This window comes from Manihot esculenta, chromosome 17, assembly GCF_001659605.2.
Source record: "Manihot esculenta cultivar AM560-2 chromosome 17, M.esculenta_v8, whole genome shotgun sequence".
Taxonomy (NCBI): domain Eukaryota; kingdom Viridiplantae; phylum Streptophyta; class Magnoliopsida; order Malpighiales; family Euphorbiaceae; genus Manihot; species Manihot esculenta.
The window spans coordinates 9,610,150-9,629,086 of record NC_035177.2 but is presented as its reverse complement, the minus strand read 5'-3'; the positions used below and the strand labels follow the sequence as shown (position 1 = coordinate 9,629,086).

The following is an 18,937-nucleotide window of genomic DNA, read 5'->3' as shown; positions in this document are numbered from 1 at the left end:
TGTTTTCACTAGGATTTCCAAGATTTTCATTTGCATTACTAGTTTGATATATTATCTTGTAATCATCAAACAATTCATATATAGCCAATTTTACTTTTTTTGCATATCTTACACCTTTTTCTTTCTCGTACACAGTTGAAAGAGTGAAAAATATAAATTCTATCTTGTATCGATGATCAATCACCCCTGCAATATAAATAATTGGGAAAATTAATATTTATTTTTTGTAATATGGAGAAACTTATTAATTGGTTTCTCGATTTTGGAAAATATATTAAAATATATGTGAGGTTTTAAAAAGTTTATTAATTAGTCCTTCCGTTAATTTTAACCGAACACTATCGGGAAAAAGCCTAAAAATGCACTCAATATGAAATGACTAATTAGTAGATTTTTTTAAAATCTCCAAGACATTTTAATATTTTCTTTAAAAACCAAATGACCAACTACTAATGAATTTTCCCATACAATAGAGATTAGATAGTAAATACTTAACGGTTCACACAAATGGAGCAACTAATTAGTAGATTTCATAACCTTATGAATATTTTAATGTATTTTTTAAATATTGAGAAATCAACTAATAAGTTTGTCCAAACAACAAGTACTCAAGAGTGATCTATTTTCCCCTAAATAATTTTGTTTATCTCATTTAGTTTAGCTTCATCCTTCCACACATACTTGACAATTCCAAGTTGTTAGCTACTTCCCTCTCTTTGTATAAATAATTAACAGACTTAATCTTATTAAAAAATATATTAGAAGCGAAATGCTATAAAATTACTATTTAGTCCTTGTTGTATGTTGAAACTAACTAGTTAGTCCCTAGGTTTCTCAAAAATACATTAAAAAGTCCCTGTGGTTTTGAGAAGTCTATTAAAACTCCCTGCCTTTAACTTGAAGCACTGTAACTGTTACTTTTGACACTGAAAACTAGAAAGTGTGAAACTTTTCTTCCAAATTACCTATCTTAATGTGTAAATATCTCTCCCCTTTGAGAAATCCCAAAAAAACCCTCTCTTCTCTCTCTTTTCTTCTCTCCTAGGCTCCTCTCCCTTTATACACCACTTCCTCTTTGGGTATAAACATTGCAACAACGATTCATCAGGTATAAATTTGAGCCCCAAGAAGGCAGAGGGGCTTCACTGCTAAAGAAATCCAAGACCTCAATTTCCGATGTGACTCAGTTCCCCATCACGCTTTTCCCTGTTATCCGCCACATCTTTGCTTCCCTCTCTCCCTCTCAACTCTGCCCTTAATTTTCTAAGCTTTACGTCCGTTGGCAGTGATGACGACTCCAGCTCATGGTAGTGGTAGTAGCATTAGTGATTGTAGCTTTTCTAGTCAGAATTTGGTATGCTGTTGTTTCTTGGACCTCATGAGGTGGGGATCGGGTAACAGTGAAAGGTCGGCGTAGTAATGGTGGTATTAATAAGGTGGCGGAGGAGAAGGGGACTGAAATGTCTCTTGTGATTTAGTGAAAGTGAGAAGGAGAAATAGGACTGAGAAAGGAAATCTTAGGGGATAAATCGAGATTAAAACCAGAAAGGAGAGCTTTTTTGTTATTGAGAATTGGAAAGGAGTGCCTTCTCTTTTTTCATTTCAGGCAAAGAGAAAACACAGATAGAGAAGGGTGAGGCCCGTGAGGGAGAATTGTAGATTATGAGAACTTATGAATTCCTTCTTTTTTCGGCTTTAGGGTTATGTAGATATGTATATTAGGGACCTTTTAATAGACTTTTCAAAAGGTGAGGGCTTTTTAGTTATTTCGCATTTTCTTAATGTCTAAAATTGATGGAGGGACCTTTTAATAGACTTTTCAAAATTACAGGGATTGTTTAATGTATTTTTGAAAACCTAGCGACTAACTAGTTAGTTTCATTATACCACAGGGATCAAATGGTAATTTTCCCTAATAGCTCTGTTTCCTAGTAAAATTAATAGCTAATGCTCTGATTCATTTGATTTTAGCTTTCTATAATTTACAAAATCTAGAAGCAGTTCCTCAGATGAGGACTGTTATGTGTGCAGAATGACATTTCGTTGATTGTGTTTCAGCTTGCTATTTGCTGATTGGTGTAGTGATCAAATATGTAGAAATAGTGAATGCTGTATTTCTATTATTTGTGAAAGCTGTAGTTCTATTATGTGTGATTTTGTTTTTATGGTTTCAATTTTTGAACATCTTATATTCCTCATTGTTCAAACAGAGCTCTTGTACAGATAGGCTTGAATTTTCTTGAAAAAACATTTTATATTGTTTCTTTATGTTTCTCCTATTATAGTGCATTTTAGAGGTGATTCTCTTGAGATTTTGCTTCTTACTCATGGTGTTTTAGGAACTTGAAAGCTGCTGTTCAATCTGCTAGTCCTCTACTGCTTCTGGGGTTTGGTCGACTTTTATCTACTACAACTGTGGATTATCAGGTAGATTACATTCTATTAACTGCCTTAAACTCTGAATTGTGATAATTCAGATTTTCCATAGTTTGCTAAGCAATTTTAACTGGAATGATTTGCTAGTTTTGAAATTGGTGGACCAGTTGCAATCAACATACCCACTGGTGATAAGGGGAAATGTTATGTCTATAATCTGCATCTTTCAATGCTTTCTTTCTCCGTGTAATTTGAATAGAAGGAAAAAGGTGACAAACTAATAACAAGTAAAGTTCTTTCCTCAATAAATCCACAGTGTTTTTTGGTTTTAACTTGTCTTACCCTGTTGTAACCTTTTGTTAGTCACGACTGATATAGAATCCATTCATGCAATACAAATGGTTTTAATTCTTATAGTAGAGATGTTAGGTATTTAAAATTTGTTTGGTGTTGCTATTGGAGCCGTGTTGAGAACAAATTATCTTTAATCTATTGCTTATTAGCCATTAAAAGTTATTTTTAACTTTGACATGTTTTACATATAAAACCCAGAATAGCTAAACAACATTGTTTTTTTCAAATTTTTATTTTTCTCCTGCATATATGACCTCATCACCTAGCATAAAGTATTATTTTTTTTTTTGTAATGGCGCAATAGTTTTTCTTCAAATTACATTTATTGAAATTTAATGATTCCAGTTAAAGAGAATGATAAATTAAAGTTGGAGTGTCAGTAGGGCGAGAAGTAAAATGATCCTATGTAGGGGTGTGCATTCATGCGCGCCTTGTGATTGAGTGTGCCTTGGCTTGTCTGAGTGCACCTTTGGATCATCACTTGCCTAGAGAGTGTCTAGGCTCTGACCTCTGAGCATCATACACGCCTTTAATTATCTATGCAAATATGCTACTCGTTGCTCACCAAATGAACATTTAGATTTTTTTTCTTTTTAAAATAAGTGGCAAGAATGCAACTAAGAATGCAACTATTGAAATACCAGTTGAATGTGGTTTAGATGTTAATCCCAATTTTTGCTATAGATTGATATGTGTTGACCAATGCAAATCTTGCTAATTAGGAAGATTCAACTACTAAATGAGGAATTTTTTGAATTCTAATTAGACTTGATTGTAGGGATTTTATTCACTATCATATTGTAAATATTTCTAATTAGGTTGATTCTGTGTATAGATACCCAAAACTTGTAAAGCTCAATACAATTGAAATTTATACAAAATTTGCCCTAAAATTCTTCATGGTATCAGAACATAAGCCTGATTTAGGGTTCTAATTCAATTTTGATTTTTAAAACCCTAGGCAACCAAATTTGGTACTCTTCTATCTAGGCCTATTTTCTTTCATCATTGCCACTTCCAGAAGGATCACAGCCCCTTCGCCTGCTGTCAACCAGGCTCTAGTGAGTCATCTGCCAGCACGTGAGCCTCAAACGCCACTCATTGCCGGCGCGTGACACTGTTTTCGACAAGGATCTTCATGTCTGTCCGCCGCTGTTAACTTTGGGCTTTTGTTTCTAGCCTTCCGCTATTGTTCCTTACTCTGTCGGGAGTTGGCTAGGTATCTATTTAGTGTGGGTAGCCTTCTTTTACTCTTTTTTTGGGTATTTTTTGGGAAGCAAAAGGGGTTTCTTATTGAGTTGGGTGTTGACTAGGTGTTTTTTTTAGTTGGACAACCTCTTTTCATTATTGTGTTTGCTTTATTGCTATCTTCTAACATTCGTCTCTTGATATTACTCCATGGATTATTGAGTCTTGTGCAAATAGACACATGATAGGCTCTTTTAAAAGTTTCTGTAATTATCTTCCATGTCTCAAAAAAGATACTGTCAGAATAACCGATGGCTCCTTTACTCCTGTCTCTGGAACTGGTTATATTGATTGTATTTCAAATATTAAGCATGTCTCCGTTAATCTTTTATCTATTAGTGCTCTTACTAAAGCTCTTAACTATAAAATTGAGTTTTTCCTTGATCGTTGTGCTATCCAGGATCTTTAAACCGGAAAGAGGATTGACAATGGTCTGCACAGTGGCTTGTTTATGTTGGAAATAAATCTAGATTCTAGTTCATCTGAGGCTCTTTTTGGAGAAAACATGGATGTCAACCAACAAATTATATAGTGGCATAGACGGTTTAGGACATCCATCCTTTTAAGCTTTAGAAAAACTTTATCCTGACTTATTTTCCAAGACTCAGTTTGGTTTTTTATTTTGTGATACTTGTGAGTATGCCTAACATACAAGAAACTCTTATCCTTCGAGTAACACCAAGTGTATGATCTCTTTTATGACTATCCATTCTGATATTTGGGGACCTACTCACAATGTCTCTCTATCCGATAATTATTGGTTTGTTACTTTTATTGATTGTTGCACTCGATTGACTTGGATTTATTTGATAAAGAAAAAAAAAGAGGTGTTTTCTTGTTTTCAATCTTTTCGCAAGTTGATTTGTACTTAATTTGATGCTTAGATAAAAGTTTTGGGAACTGATAATGGCGCATAGTATATGGATAGTCATTTTTCTACCTATCTGGACTCCCATGGGATATTACATCAAACTAGTTGTCCTTACACTAGTGCTCAAAATGGTGTTGCTGAACAAAAAAATAGGCACCTTTTGAAAGTAGCTAGATCTCTTTCTTTCACAATGAATCTTCCAAAAACCTATTGGGGAGATACAGTCTTAGCTGCAGCTTATCTCATAAATAGAATGTCTCTCAAAATTGTTGCTTTTAAAAGTCTTTTAGAGGTTCTATAAGGGAAAAAATACTTATATTGTTCCAGTAAAAGTGTATAGGTGTACATGTTTTGTTCATTATAGGACAATTAGGAAACTTAATCCGAGGGCTCTTAAGCGTGTGTTTGTTGGGTACTCTCTTACACAAAAGAGTTACAAGTATTACCACCCTCCATCTGAAAATATTTTATCAGTATAGATGTTAAACTAAATCTTACTTCAATACTACCCAATCACTCTTCAGGGGGAGATCAATGAGAAAAAATAGATGATTGCTTTAGAGAATTTTACCCAAGGGTAGACTATTGTACAAGGAGAGACTATTATTGATCAGGGAGAGATAACTGGGCAGTTGGATAAATCATATTTAAAGAGATACTTTAGAAGAGACAAAACAGAAACAGAAAAAGCCATTGTGCAGCCTACTCAGTATCAAGAATCTTCCTCTTCTCCATCTGGTGAGCTATCTCTAACCTTTGAGCTATTGATGATCTGAATAAACCAATTGCTCAAAGAAAAGGAGTTAAGTCTTGCACTAAATACTATTTCTAACTTTCTCTCATATGATTCTTTTATCTCCATTCTATAGAGTCTTTGCCTTGTATATATTACAAGATTAGAAGGAAGCTCCATGGTTTTAAATAACGGCCGTTACGTTACGTAACGGGTTTTGGGGGGCCGTTACCCGTTATCCCGTTATATAACGGCCCCTCCTGATTTGCAGGTGTAACGGCCGTTACCAATAATTAAAATTGTTTTATATCTTTTATTTTTTGCTCCTTATTCTCATTTTCATTAGTTTCTACACTTTTCAGCAACTTCAAAGACTATATTTTCTAAGTTTTCTCTTCCCTTTCTCTTTCAAATTTCAATCTTCCCTGCATATTTCTCATATAAACTTAGATCCATTATAAACTACTCTATTTCCAAGCTTATTTCTTCTAAAAAGTTAGTTAAATTTTATCTATTTTAGTTTTTAACTGTTGTTTTTTTTTTTCCTTTTTTTTGTAAGTTTTTGTGGATTAAAGTGTTAGTTTTGAGTTAAAATTATACTTTGAGCTATTAGTTTACTCAATCTATAAAGATTATGTTGATTTTTCTTATTTTAAATTATATGATGTTTAACTTAAGTTACATAATCTATATTTTATATATTTATGTTTATTATGCATTTGTATACATTGTTCTAAATTAAATCTAATCAACATCATTTTATTTATGAACTTTGCAAATTTTTTTAAAAAATTTGCGTAGCGCCAAGCCGTTACCGTTACATTACGGCCGTTATAGGTCTGTTTCCGTTATCCGCGACCACGACCGCGAACATGGCCGGGATCGCGATTTAAAACCATGGGAAGCTCTGAGAGATTTTAAATGGAAGGGAGCAATGGGCCTTAGTTAAAAATGAGACCTAGGAGTTGATGATATGTCTCTTCCATGTCTCTTCCACCTGGCAAAAAACCAGTTGACTGTAATACAAAGTAGATGGGTCAATTGAAAGCTTCAAGGTCAGATTAGTTGTCAAGGGATACACTCAAATCTATAGAGTAGATTACTAGGAGACATTCACTCCAGTTGCCAAATGAACTCAATCAATGTATTACTATCTTGTGCTGCTAACTTTGATCGAAACCTACAATAATTTGATGTGAAAAATGCCTTCCTCCATAGAGAATTAGAAGAGAAAAAGTATATGGAAATCCCTCTTGAATTTGCTGATGAGAAAATACAAGAAAAAGTGTGCAGATTGAAAAAGGCTTTGTATGGATTAAAGCAAGTCACTTAGAGTTTGGTTTGGTCAATTCAGCAGAGTCATGGTTTTATTTGGCTATTAATAGAGTAATGCTGATCTTATCCTATTTATAAGATATCATAAGGGTAAACTCACTCTTCTCATAATTTATGTTGATGACATAGTAATGACAAAAGATGACAAAAAAGAGATGACTTGATTAAAGAAGCTTCTGGCTCAGAGATTTAAAATTAAATATCTAGAAAAATTTCAGTATTTCCTGGAATTGAGGTAGCTAGACTGAAGAATTGAATTTTTATCTCTCAAAGAAAATATATTATGGATCTCTTGGAAGAAACTGATTTATTAGGTTATAAACCAGTAGAAACTCTTATTGAGAGCAATTACAAGTTATAAGCAGGGACTGGTGAACCAGTAGATATTGACAGATAATAGAGATTGGTAAACATATTGATTTATTTCTCCCATGCTCGACCAGATATACAAGCAGGGACCTGTGAACTAGTAAATATTGACAGATATTAGAGATTGGTAGACATTGATTTATCTCTCCCATGCTCGACCAGATATAGTATGCAGTCAGCATAATTAGTCAATTTATGCATGATCTTCGTGAACCTCACATGCAAGCTTTCTTTCTCATTCTGCGATACTTGAAGTCTGTCTCTGGAAAAGGTCTTTTGTTTTTTCAAATACAGTAATCTCTGTATAAACACATTCACAGATGTAGATTGGGCTGGAGCTCTTGATGATAAGAGGTCAACCACTGGTTGCTGCACACTTGTGGGAGGAAATCTTGTCACTTAGAGAAGTAAGAAGCAAAGTGTTGTTGCTCGATCAAGTGTAAAGCTGGGTATAAAGTTATGGCATAGGGTGTGTATGAACTCTTGTGCTTACAAAGATTGTTGGAGGAATTAAAATTTTTGGAAAGGGACAAATTGCTCTTGTACTTTGACAATAAAGCCACCATCAGTATAACTTACAATCCGGTTCAATACGACCGAACGAAACACATAGAGATTGATTGATATTTCATTAAAGAGAAATTATTAAATGGTGTCTTGAGATTTGATTATGTGACTTCCGACAAACAGCTAATTGATGTATTTATCAAAGGGTTCAGTAACAAGACCTGTCATATTTGGATTTGCAAGTTGCATATGTATGATATCTATGCACCAACTTGAGAGAGTGTTGATCAATGCAAATCTTGCTAGTTAGGAAGATTCAACTACTAAATGAGCAGATCCTTTGGATTCTAATTAGGCTTGATTATAGGGATTTTATTCACTACCATATTGTAAATATTTCTAATTAGGTTGATTCTGTGTATAAATACTCAAAACTTGTAAAACTCAATACAATTGAAATTTGCACAGAAATTTGTTTTAAAATTCTTCAACATCATCAAAGAAAACCAAAATAAATTTTCTATGGTAAGGTTGAAATACCTCATTTGTGAATGCTTGAAATGTCAAAGGGGTATTTGAGAGGCCAAAGGGCATGACTAAGAAGTCAAAGTGCCCATGGTGCATATGGAAGGCAATTTTTTTGTCATTGCTGCCATACAAAGTTGATGATAACCACATCTTAAGTCTAGTTTTGTAAAATACTTGGCTAGATAGAGTTCGTCTAATAATTCATCTACCACCGGAATTAGGAAATTTATCCTTCACTGTCTTTGCATTCAGCTCATGGTAGTAGACACAAAAGCGCTGTGATCCATCCTGTTTTTTAACCAACAGGATAGGAGATGAAAATAGGGATTGATTGGGTCTGATAATACCTTAACACAACATTCTCACATTGCTTATAGATTTCATTCTTCTGCAGGTAGGGATACCTATATGGACAAACAACCACAAGAGAGGAGCTTGGAATAAAAAATATGCGATGATCACATTGGCGGATTGGAGGCAATCCTGTGGGTTCCTGAAATAAAATCTGAAATTCATCCAATAGTTTTTCCATCTGCCGATTCATCTTTGTTGGGCATAATAAATTGAGATGTTGTTCATGCTCAACTTGGAGGCCATGTAAGGTGACTCATTGGTGTCTCTTGTCAAAGGTCATGGTAAGTGTCGTAAAAGCCCACCAAATTGGTCCTAGTGTCATTAACCATTGTGCTCCAAGCACAAAATCAAACCCATTTAAAGGTATAACATGAAGTTCAATGGGATAGGATGAACCTGCCGGTTGAAGATTGGTGGTACAGGTGCCTGCAATGGGAATTCTAGCCATAAGCTAATGCCACTTGAAGACCAATTCCATCTTTCACAGGACTGTGCAATTGCTGTGCTGCTTTGTGACTAAGGAAATTATGGGTGTACCGAGTCTACTAATACCTTCATGGGGCAGTCTTGGATTTTTGTTATCCCTTGCATTGTGCGAGAATGTTGAAGGCCGGTAATGGATTGTAAGGGAATGTCTGGTGCTTCAGGTGTTTCATAGTCTAATATGTCGATTGTTGCCCCTGTTTCATCAATTTCTAACAAAAAACATGACCAATACTATACATTTCATCACAATTGTAGCATAGGCCTTGGGACCTCCTATTTGCCATTTTAGCTTGGATCAATTTTCTGATAAAGGGTGTGGAGCGGCTGTTAGTACTTGAAGCTGTGATGGAGTTGCTGACTTCTGCTTGTACCTGAAGGTGTCTTGGAGGTATATGGAGTAATGGCAAACTTTGTGTAATACCAACTATTCGTTTGGTTTCCCAAGCTCCTCTCTAGCTGTTGTTTCCTTCCAAAAGCGCGGGCAAGACTCAGCATTGATTAGGTTTGGTGGACTTTGCATTTCGACATCCAATCCTATACTCGCTGATAGGTCTACTGTGAGCAAATCTAACTTGTTGATCCATACGGACAATGGAGGCATGGGCCAGTAGGTTTTGGAATTGCCTTTGGTATTCCTCAATAGATCCGGTTTGTTCTAAACTAAGCAAGTCCGCCAATGGATTTGATTGGAGTGGTGGGCCAAACCGCATATTGCAACATTCTTTGAAGGTTGCTCATGGCAGCCTTGGTTCCTCTTGACTCAACCTGTAGAACCATAATTGAGCCTCCCCTATTAAGTGAAAGACTGCTAGCCCTGCCCAACCTTATCTTCTTCGGGTGTTCTTTGGTTTAAACAAAATTGTCGCATCTGTACAACCGAGTGGACCTCTGTTCCACCGAACCTTGGAAAATCCAATTTAACATATCTTGGCACCATCCCTCCAGCAGGTCGTGTCTTCGTGTCGGTGCAGGTATCCATCCTGTGACACATCTCTTGGTTCGGGTTTGGTTGGTTATTGCTGCTTGTTCCCACTTTTGGGTCCTTGCCTTTGCTGGCGCTCAGACTGCCAAAAAGTTCCTGCAGTTGGTGAGATAGATTTTGAAGTTGAGCCTCTAAGCGTGATTCTACCAGTATCACCGGAGCTTTGTTTTGCACCTGAACTTCCTGGATAAGAGATCTTAATTCATCTCGTATGGAATCCCCCATGACAGTCAGCTTTGATACCAATTTGTTAATTTCTCGCACAAGCGATCAATGAAGAGCAAAATCTTCTGTGAGAGCTGGACCTTTATTCTTGCTTCAGCCTCTCCTTGATGAACCTATAATTGCTGTAGTGGAGCTCTTTTGAGGGAGCTGTCTACCGCAATACTTGTTGGAGGAGAGAGTCTCAAATCTCAAATTTATAGAATTGTAATTGCTTGTCTTTTTTATGTAAATGCCTCCTTTTATAGGAGGAACTACAATGGAGAATGACGTGATAAACTCCCATTGATTTGCAATTTAAATAAGATAATAGCTAATAGTATAATCAAATCCCTTCATCACTTCCTGAATAAAGATAATTGTCATGATATCTGTCATTTATCCAATCCTTCCTTGCTGAGAATCCCACTAAAGCTTGAGTCCCTGTTTGCACCGCTGATGCATCTTTCAAACAAAGGCATCCATAACAAGGGGTTTGTATTTGGTATTATAAAACATAAAGGAAAGGGTTACTGTTCTGTAGAGAGGCAATGCCTCTGTGGCTTGACGCCTTGGAGGTCTGAAGTGAGCGCCACTTTGAATGGCACCTCAGGCAACGCAAGGGGCTGGCGCATTGCCTCTTGCCTTTCCTGCCTTCAATTACACTGCAAAGGTGTCAATGGATTCACGTGCCTATTTGGAGGAATGTCAATAAGTCTAATAATTTCCTTGATTTCATTCATAAACTCCTTTGACAAATAAACCATGTAATGCACACAAGACGAAGGCTGAACTTCTATATTTTTTTTCCCCAAAGCTGTATATTTTTCCACTTGTTATGAAATTTGTTATTCCATACCATTTCTTAGCCTTTTCTTTTCCATATTCTCATAGGTTCACACCGGGGAATATGGAGTACACTGGAATTTCTTTTTCACATTAGCTGCTGTGTCAGTGCTTACATCCATAATTAATGTTCCTCCACAATATTCTGGATTTCTGGGTTCTGCAGTTCTAATTGGTATATTATTGCAACTGAACTTATTTTCTTGTTATTCTTGTGCAGAGTATTTTAAGCTGCGTTCTTATAATCTGACTTTGATTTGCCAGGTTACCAGTCTTGGTTGAATAGTGGATTAAATGCATATCTGCTTTCTGACAATAGGGCATCTGATATGATAAGCAAAAATAAGGAGGGTGTATTTAGCATACTTGGTGAGTATAATCTGAAAATCAACTGAATAGTATTAGGTTTTCAGTTTATCATGCTATTTGCAATAGTATTTTTTGGAAATTGTGGTGCTCTTATTCTTCTTTGCTGATGTATCCCTTTCTCAGGAATGTTTATGATGCTATAAAATTGATACTCTATGGAGGTTTGAGAAATCGTGTGTCCCTGGCTTAAGAAGTGCAGGTTCCACTGTTATCAGAATCTTACGATTCTTGATTCAAATCTTTCGATTCAAATCAATTTTCCTATAAATCGATTTGAATCTATAGAGCAATTTTTAAATGTACCTGAATCTTACAATTCTCTATTCGATCCTACATTCTAACGATTCAAATATATAGGGTAAATTGCAAATGCTTATGAATTGTTTGATATAGCAATTTCAAATGCCAGGTTATGACAACATTTGTATTGATATATGTTCAACAAATATCAATGATTGCTGGATTGTGAAATTAATTAATGAAAAATATCCAAGTGGGGATAGAAAATTATTTTAACATTGATTTGCTAGTATTGCCCCTGCATGTGAAATTGGTCATTCTTGGAGTTTGAGAGTTTGCTCATATATCTTTTATACCTGAGGATTAAATGGTGGTCTTTCCATCTTGATTTGCATGTTTGGCATAATTTTTCTTGTTTCTATTCTCACAGAAAAGGTAATTTATATTTACCGTTTGTCATCTTTTCTAGGTTATTGGGGCATGTATCTTATTGGTGTCCAGTTGGGCTACTATTTATTTTTTGGGAACCATTCCTCTACTAAAATGAAAAGCAATAAGTGGGCAAGGATCAGAGTCTTGTCTTTTGCTGTTATCTTTTGGTATACCTCTATATTTAAGTGATAATACATAATGTCTTCAAACAAAATGATTGTCTTGAAGATTACTACAAATTCCCTTCTGTCAATTTTCTTGCAGGTTGATAACCATGATTCTGGACAGTCATGTTGAAAGAGTTTCCCGTAGGATGGTTGGCTATTATTTCTCTGTTTTATTAGTTAATTCATGAAAATCTTTTAGTTATTTTGCTGACAAAAACATGATCTGTAACTCTTCATGCAGTGCAACATGGCTTATGTTACATTGGTCTTAGCTCAAAACTTTCAGGTAATCCACTTGTCCTACTTTTTCGGTGTCATTTTTTTCAGAAAAGATAAGCTTAGGAATATGAACTTCTTTGGAAGTAGGTGGAATGTTTATGGTTGGCTGGCCATGAGATACTAATAAAAATGAAGTTACTTCTTTTTTAGCTGCTATACTTTCTGAATTGTTATGTAGTAAATTGTGGAGGTGAGTTGACATTTGCAACTTCCTGTGTAAACCAAGTGAATCAAGTTTCTGTGATATTTTACAACGGTTTCAAGGAAGCTGTTGAATGAAGCAAACCAGATTTTTTAGGAAAATGGTGAATTTCCTAGCAAAAGATGCGTAAGCTGAACAATAAAGTACTTTTAGGCTCAGCTATTCGCCAACCTAGTAACTTCCTAACAAGCGAGCATATTTGGACCAAACAAAGGCCCAAGTATATTTAAAATTTGATAAGAATGATCCTTGAAATATAGAGGAATTTTTCTTGTAGCAGCTTGAAAAATAAAGCATATTTGCTTTTGATATGCGGCAGCATAACAATAAAAAAATTCATTTTGGAAACAGCCCATATTTCTCGTTTTCCTTTTAGGATAAGGCACTTAATCCATCAAATTCTGGTTATAAAGAATTGATTTTTAATATTACTAGATGCATGATGAATTATTTTTAATTTTTTTACTTATTCAAATCTAGGGGTCTTGACATGATATCAATCTACAAAGGTGTTGTTTGCGGCGACGGCGGGGGAGCATATTTGCTTTTTATATGCGGCAGTATAACAATAAAAAAATTCATTTTGGAAACATCCCATATTTCTCATTTTCCTTTAGGATAAGGCACTTATCCATTAAATTCTGGTTATAAAAAATTGATTTTTAGTATTAGTAAGATGCATGATGAATTATTTTTAATTTTTTTACTTATTCAAATCTAGGGGTTCTTGACATGATATCAATCTACAAAGGTGTTGTTTGCAGGGGGGGGGGGGGGGGGAGTGGGTGCGCAGTGTAGATTGCCAAATAAAAATCAACTACACTGCACAAATCTGTGGTTATTGGGGACCTTACCCCACAAACATCATGGATAATGAGGCTAATGATTCCTTGGGGATGAGTGTCAAGAAGTTAGCAGATGTAATTGATATTTTATTAGTTACTGTTCGGCTTTTGTCTATTGCATCTATGGGTGGTGAAGTAAAATATAGATCTGTTTGTCTTGGGATTGAAAGTCAGACAGGCTTGTCTTCAGGTAAAAGGTGTTTAGAACTGGCAGAAAAAGCTTTACGGTTGTTTTAGGGAGTAGCAAGCAAAAGCAACTTATCTATGCATGATGTCTTCAGAGTTGGTTGAGCGTGAGCATACTAATGCCATTTCTTGCCATGGGCAGCATGTGAGTAAATTTTTTTTTTGCCCCCTCAACCATAGTGGAATAAACGGCAAATGCTTATTTTTAGAAAAAAGGTTATCCTTTTGGTGTTTTCATATTGCAAGATAGTTTAAAGTTAAATTTATTGTGAAAGTGGAAATAATAGGGAAAGCTAGGTGCACTCAATAATGAATTAGAATCAGAGTTCTATGATTCTGTTATATATGTAAAACTGATTTACAAAGTAGGTATTATAGGATTTACACAGAAGAAAAAAAAAGACGGGAATAATCTTCCCGTAATTTCTAGTGATTGACAAATCTCCTAAATCGCTAGCTTGAAGATATCTTCCATAATCAGCTTGTAAACTAAAAACTCAAATTGTTTCTTGGGAAGTCCCTTGGTGAGCATGTCTGCAATTTGTTCACCAGTAAGAATATAAGGCATACAGATCTGTCCCCTCTCCAACTTTTTCGTTATAAAATGTTTGTCAACTTCAACATGCTTCGTACTATCATGAAGCACTGGATTGTGGGCAATAGAAATAGCAGCTTTGTTGTCACAGTATACTTCCATAGGTAGTGCATTAGATATTGTTGATCAACATAGAAAGTTTCTAATTAGAGAATTCAGATCTTTGAGATTTTACTTAGATTTGAATGTAGGGATTTTATTTTTATTGTAAATATTTTTAATTTAGGTTGATTCTTTGAGTATAAATACTTAAATTTTGTAAAGATCAATTCAATTGGAATAGAATAAAAATCTCAATCCAAAATTTTTCATGGTATCAGAGCTTTGCTAACATTATTTAGTATAAGGATTCCTCGTACTATTCAAAGAGTTGGAATTTTTATAGGTCAAGATTCTAGGCTATTTTATAAAGAGTTAACTGACACTGCCCATTCCAAGAGAAGGTATTGGATTTCCGGCCTTTTCCCGGCAACGCGCCTCCGTTCTGGCCACGCACATGAGCTCACGTGCCACCACAGACTCGACGTCATTTTCATACGCTGGTGTGTGGGTCACTCTCCGGAGAGTGACTAGTGTTACTGCACACTTGTTGGAGGAAATCTTGTCACTTAGAGAAGCAAGAAGCAAAGTGTTGTTGCTTGATCAAGTGCTGAGGCGCAGTATAGAGTAATGACACAAAATGTTTATGAACTCCTATGATTGCAAATATAGAGGAACTGAAACTGTTGTAGAGATAGAGAGACAAACTACTCTTGTATTGTGGCAATAAAGTTGCTATCAATATAGCTCACAATCCAATTCAATATGACTGAACGAACCACATAGAGATTGATTATACTTTATTAAAGAGAAGTTAATAAATGGTGTCTTGATATTAGATCATGTGACTTCCAATAAATAGTTAGCTGATGTGTTTATTAAAGGATTCAGCAACGAGACCTATAATGTCTTAGTTTGCAAGTTGGGCATGTGTGACATTTATGCGTCAATTTGAGAAGGAGTATTGACCAACATAGAGGGTTTCTAATTAGGAGCGTTCAGATTTTTAGAATCCTAATTAAGCTTGATTACATGAATTTTATTTTTATTATAAATATTCCTAATTTAAGTTGATTATTTATGTATAAATACTCAAACTTTGTAAAAATTAATTCAATTAAAATAAAATAAAAAATTTCTTCCAAAATTCTTCAGATATCTTTCAACTCCTCCAGAATTCTCTTATAAAATTTCACAAATTCCATGAGCAACAGCTCTAAATTCAGCTTCCGCGCTACTTCTAGCTATTACATTTCGTTTCTTGCTGCCCCAAGAAACCAAGTTTCCTCCAACTAAGCTGCAATAACCAGACGTTGACCTTTGACCTTCTATCTGTTACAGTTCCAGCCGAATCTGCATCAGTATGTACTTCCACCTGTCCATGGTTCCCAAACAAGAGACCTTTACCTGGAGTTCCCTTCAAGTACTTCATAATTCTATAAACAGCATCAAAGTTCTTTGGTCCTGGAGAATGCATGGATTGACTTACCATGCTAACCACAAAAGATATCAGGATGGGTATGTGAGAGATATATTAGCCTTCCAACCAATATTTGAAATTTGTCTCTATTGATTACTTCTTAAGGCTTAACTGACTGTAGATCTATAGGCGTCTCAGCTGCTTTACATCCTAATAGACCCGTCTCTCCAAGTAAGTCAAGCACGTATTTTCTTTGTGAAATGAAGATTACTTTCTTTGATATACCAAGGAAATACTTCAAGGTGCCTAGAATAAAATTGCATCAAGTTGCTCGCTTTTCTCTAAATTATCAAATTTAAGACGATTAGATTAAATTATAATTTCACAAATCCATTTATTAGTTTTTTATATGAGATTTTTAACAATTTTGCATTGTAATTAAAAGTAACTATTTCTTTGAAGTTCTTTTTTTTCACAATTTATTAGATATACAAGAATGTTATGATATTTATTCAATCCTGGCCTGATTGTTGATACTAGTCGTTTTTGCTAATGGTTTAAAAAATTTAGTGTTGATTTTATCCAACTACATTGCTCAATTTAGGATTCTGAAACTGTTTACAATTCAGTTGTTTAAAACTGTCTGAGATGTATCTAGACAATATGAGGGGCCTCTGCATGCCTGGACCACTCAATCCCTGGAATTCTAAACTTGCACCTGCGGCATGCTCGCATAGGAATTTGTTTAGTTGACAAATAATGTGATAATTTTCTTCCCCCAATAATTTCAAATTGTTGTATAAAACTTTATTTTCTGTTTCAGGTTCTGGCTATACTAATGCTCTCTGATTTCATTTCTGGAAGTAAAATTTCCATTCTTGAAGAAGCATTTGACCGGAATTTACTTGGCACATTTCTTCTGGTGAGAAAACATTCTGAACTGAGTTTGGCACTCTTTTGACACGCTTTCATTGTTCACCACCCAACTTAACTTGCCCCTTCTTTCTTCACAAGCAATACAATGTGAGCTCATATGAGCAACATGTTTTCTTTTGTTGCAGGCAAATGTGCTTACAGGACTCGTAAACATTTCCGTGGATACCCTGTTTGTTACATCATTGACAGCCCTATTTATCTTGCTTGTTTATGCTTATGTTCTAAGTATTATCACTGGAATTTTACATTTTTATGGTGTTAGGCTAAAATTTTGGTAGTGGGGGGCTTTGTTTAAAAATCTGTAACAGAATTTGTTACGGTGATCTGAATTTCTCATTGCAGGATGTGGGTCAAAGTTTTCATGCTTTGATTACGTTACTTTTTTGGGTATTGATTCGCACCATCCTTATTCTAGTTTGCTGGACCAGGAGGCAATTTGTATGCATGTGATGTACCAGTACTGTGAGGGAAGAAACCCTTCACTAATTGTTATGTTTTGTATGTGGTATTTTGTTGTACACCGATCAGTGAAGAAATTGTACCAATACTGATATTGATTTTATCATTTGCATAATGCTGAGATGCTTCATGAGAAGAGAGAGCTGCATGTATAACTCGATAATGTTGATTTTGTGAACATATTTCATCTTAACATTTAGAGAAGGCAACTGGATACATTGTAGCCAAGAAGAGAGAAAAAGAAGATTGAATTTAAATCTTTACTAAAGTGTACATGATCCTCTGCAGTTGAGCAAGCATCGGCCCTCGTCACCAGGTATGAGCTTTTAGATCAGTAGTCTTAAAGTTCATTTCAAGGTTACAAGATTTCTGAGTGCAGGTTGAATTGAAGTTGCATAAAAGAAAATAGGAGAGGGAGATTTATGAAAATAGTAGATATATGAAGCATCAAAAAGAAAATTGTGTGTTGGGGAGAATGGGTTAGCTGGGATATTCAATGTTTGGCACTTGTATAACAAGAGCTACAGTTATATGGCAAAAATTTATGCCAGATGCTATGTCCCATCTTCAAAGAATCTTTCCCAAACGAAGGCAAACTTTTTATTAGTAAATAGTGGGATACGCAATAACGTTATTCCTTTTTAATTTTAAAACCCTGTTGTTGGTCATACCAACAGTAGGCTTTTTGCCTATATGGCAAAATTCACTACAATTTAGCTATTAGTTTTCCCTCAACGACACTTTGACAATTGTTTTTAATCCCACTTTAATAAAAAGCCCATCTATCACTTGCTACCAAAATAAAATTATCACTAAAGAGATGATGTCAACAACCCTCGACCAACAAGCACTATCTCACTCTAAAGTATACTCTCGTCGTCCTTCTCTCCAAACTTTTCAATTTTGCTTTAGTTCTATAGGAAGGACGAGATGTCCCAACTGCTCCACTAGATTTGAGTAAAGGTTTTTCATAATTAAAGCAAGTGGGGTTAAAAAAGGTGGTAACTTACCCTGAACTATTTAGAGGAGGTGATAACTTATTCCGAACTATTTGAGATATAATTTATCTATAAATAGAGCATTAAAAGTTGTATTTAGAAATCCATCTTGCATTATATTTAGAGTTAATCATATTGAGATAAAACTAAAGTAAAAAAATAACTTGTAATAATATTTTTAATTTTTTCAAGTCCTAAAAATTGAATTACATAAAGTATAAATAAAGAAATGAGTATCTAAAAATAATGTAGTTAATATGATAAGTAAATTAGAATCGAGTCACTTTTCAAAGGTGTTTAGGGGTTTTTTGACGTTCTAATTTAAGGTGCTTGTTAAATCCGACATATAGATAAAATAGAATTTTAAAGGTTAAAAGTATAATTTTAGTAGGTCAATTTATAAATATTAAAATTTTAAAAATTAAATTGAAATATGGTAAAAAGTGTAGTAAGTTAAAGTATTAATATAGAAAGTTTAAAAGCAAAATTTAACTTTAGTCCTTCATTTTTTTCACCTTTTAACTTAGTCCTCCATGTGTTACCTAAATAAACAAAAAGAAATGAAAAAGAAAGAAAATAA

The 18,937-nt window shown here is 34.8% G+C and overlaps 1 protein-coding gene across 8 annotated transcripts in view; it reads left to right on the top strand.

Annotated features, from left to right (window-relative positions):
• Window positions 1–17,625, top strand: part of LOC110605312 (uncharacterized protein At4g17910) — a 32,022-nt gene extending 14,397 nt beyond the window's left edge. For 4 of the 8 annotated variants that reach the window (XM_021743789.2, XM_021743784.2, XM_043952481.1 and 1 more), the window contains 8 exons: window positions 2,340–2,427; window positions 11,239–11,365; window positions 11,455–11,559; window positions 12,269–12,398; window positions 12,496–12,547; window positions 12,640–12,684; window positions 16,788–16,886; window positions 17,026–17,625. In XM_021743789.2, the coding sequence (XP_021599481.1) occupies window positions 2,340–2,427; window positions 11,239–11,365; window positions 11,455–11,559; window positions 12,269–12,398; window positions 12,496–12,547; window positions 12,640–12,684; window positions 16,788–16,886; window positions 17,026–17,178 (799 nt within the window). In that variant the 3' untranslated portion in view covers window positions 17,179–17,625. The other 4 variants (XR_002486374.2, XR_002486373.2, XM_021743787.2 and 1 more) reach the window with 4 other exon arrangements.
• The last annotated feature ends 1,312 nt before the right edge of the window (window positions 17,626–18,937 follow it).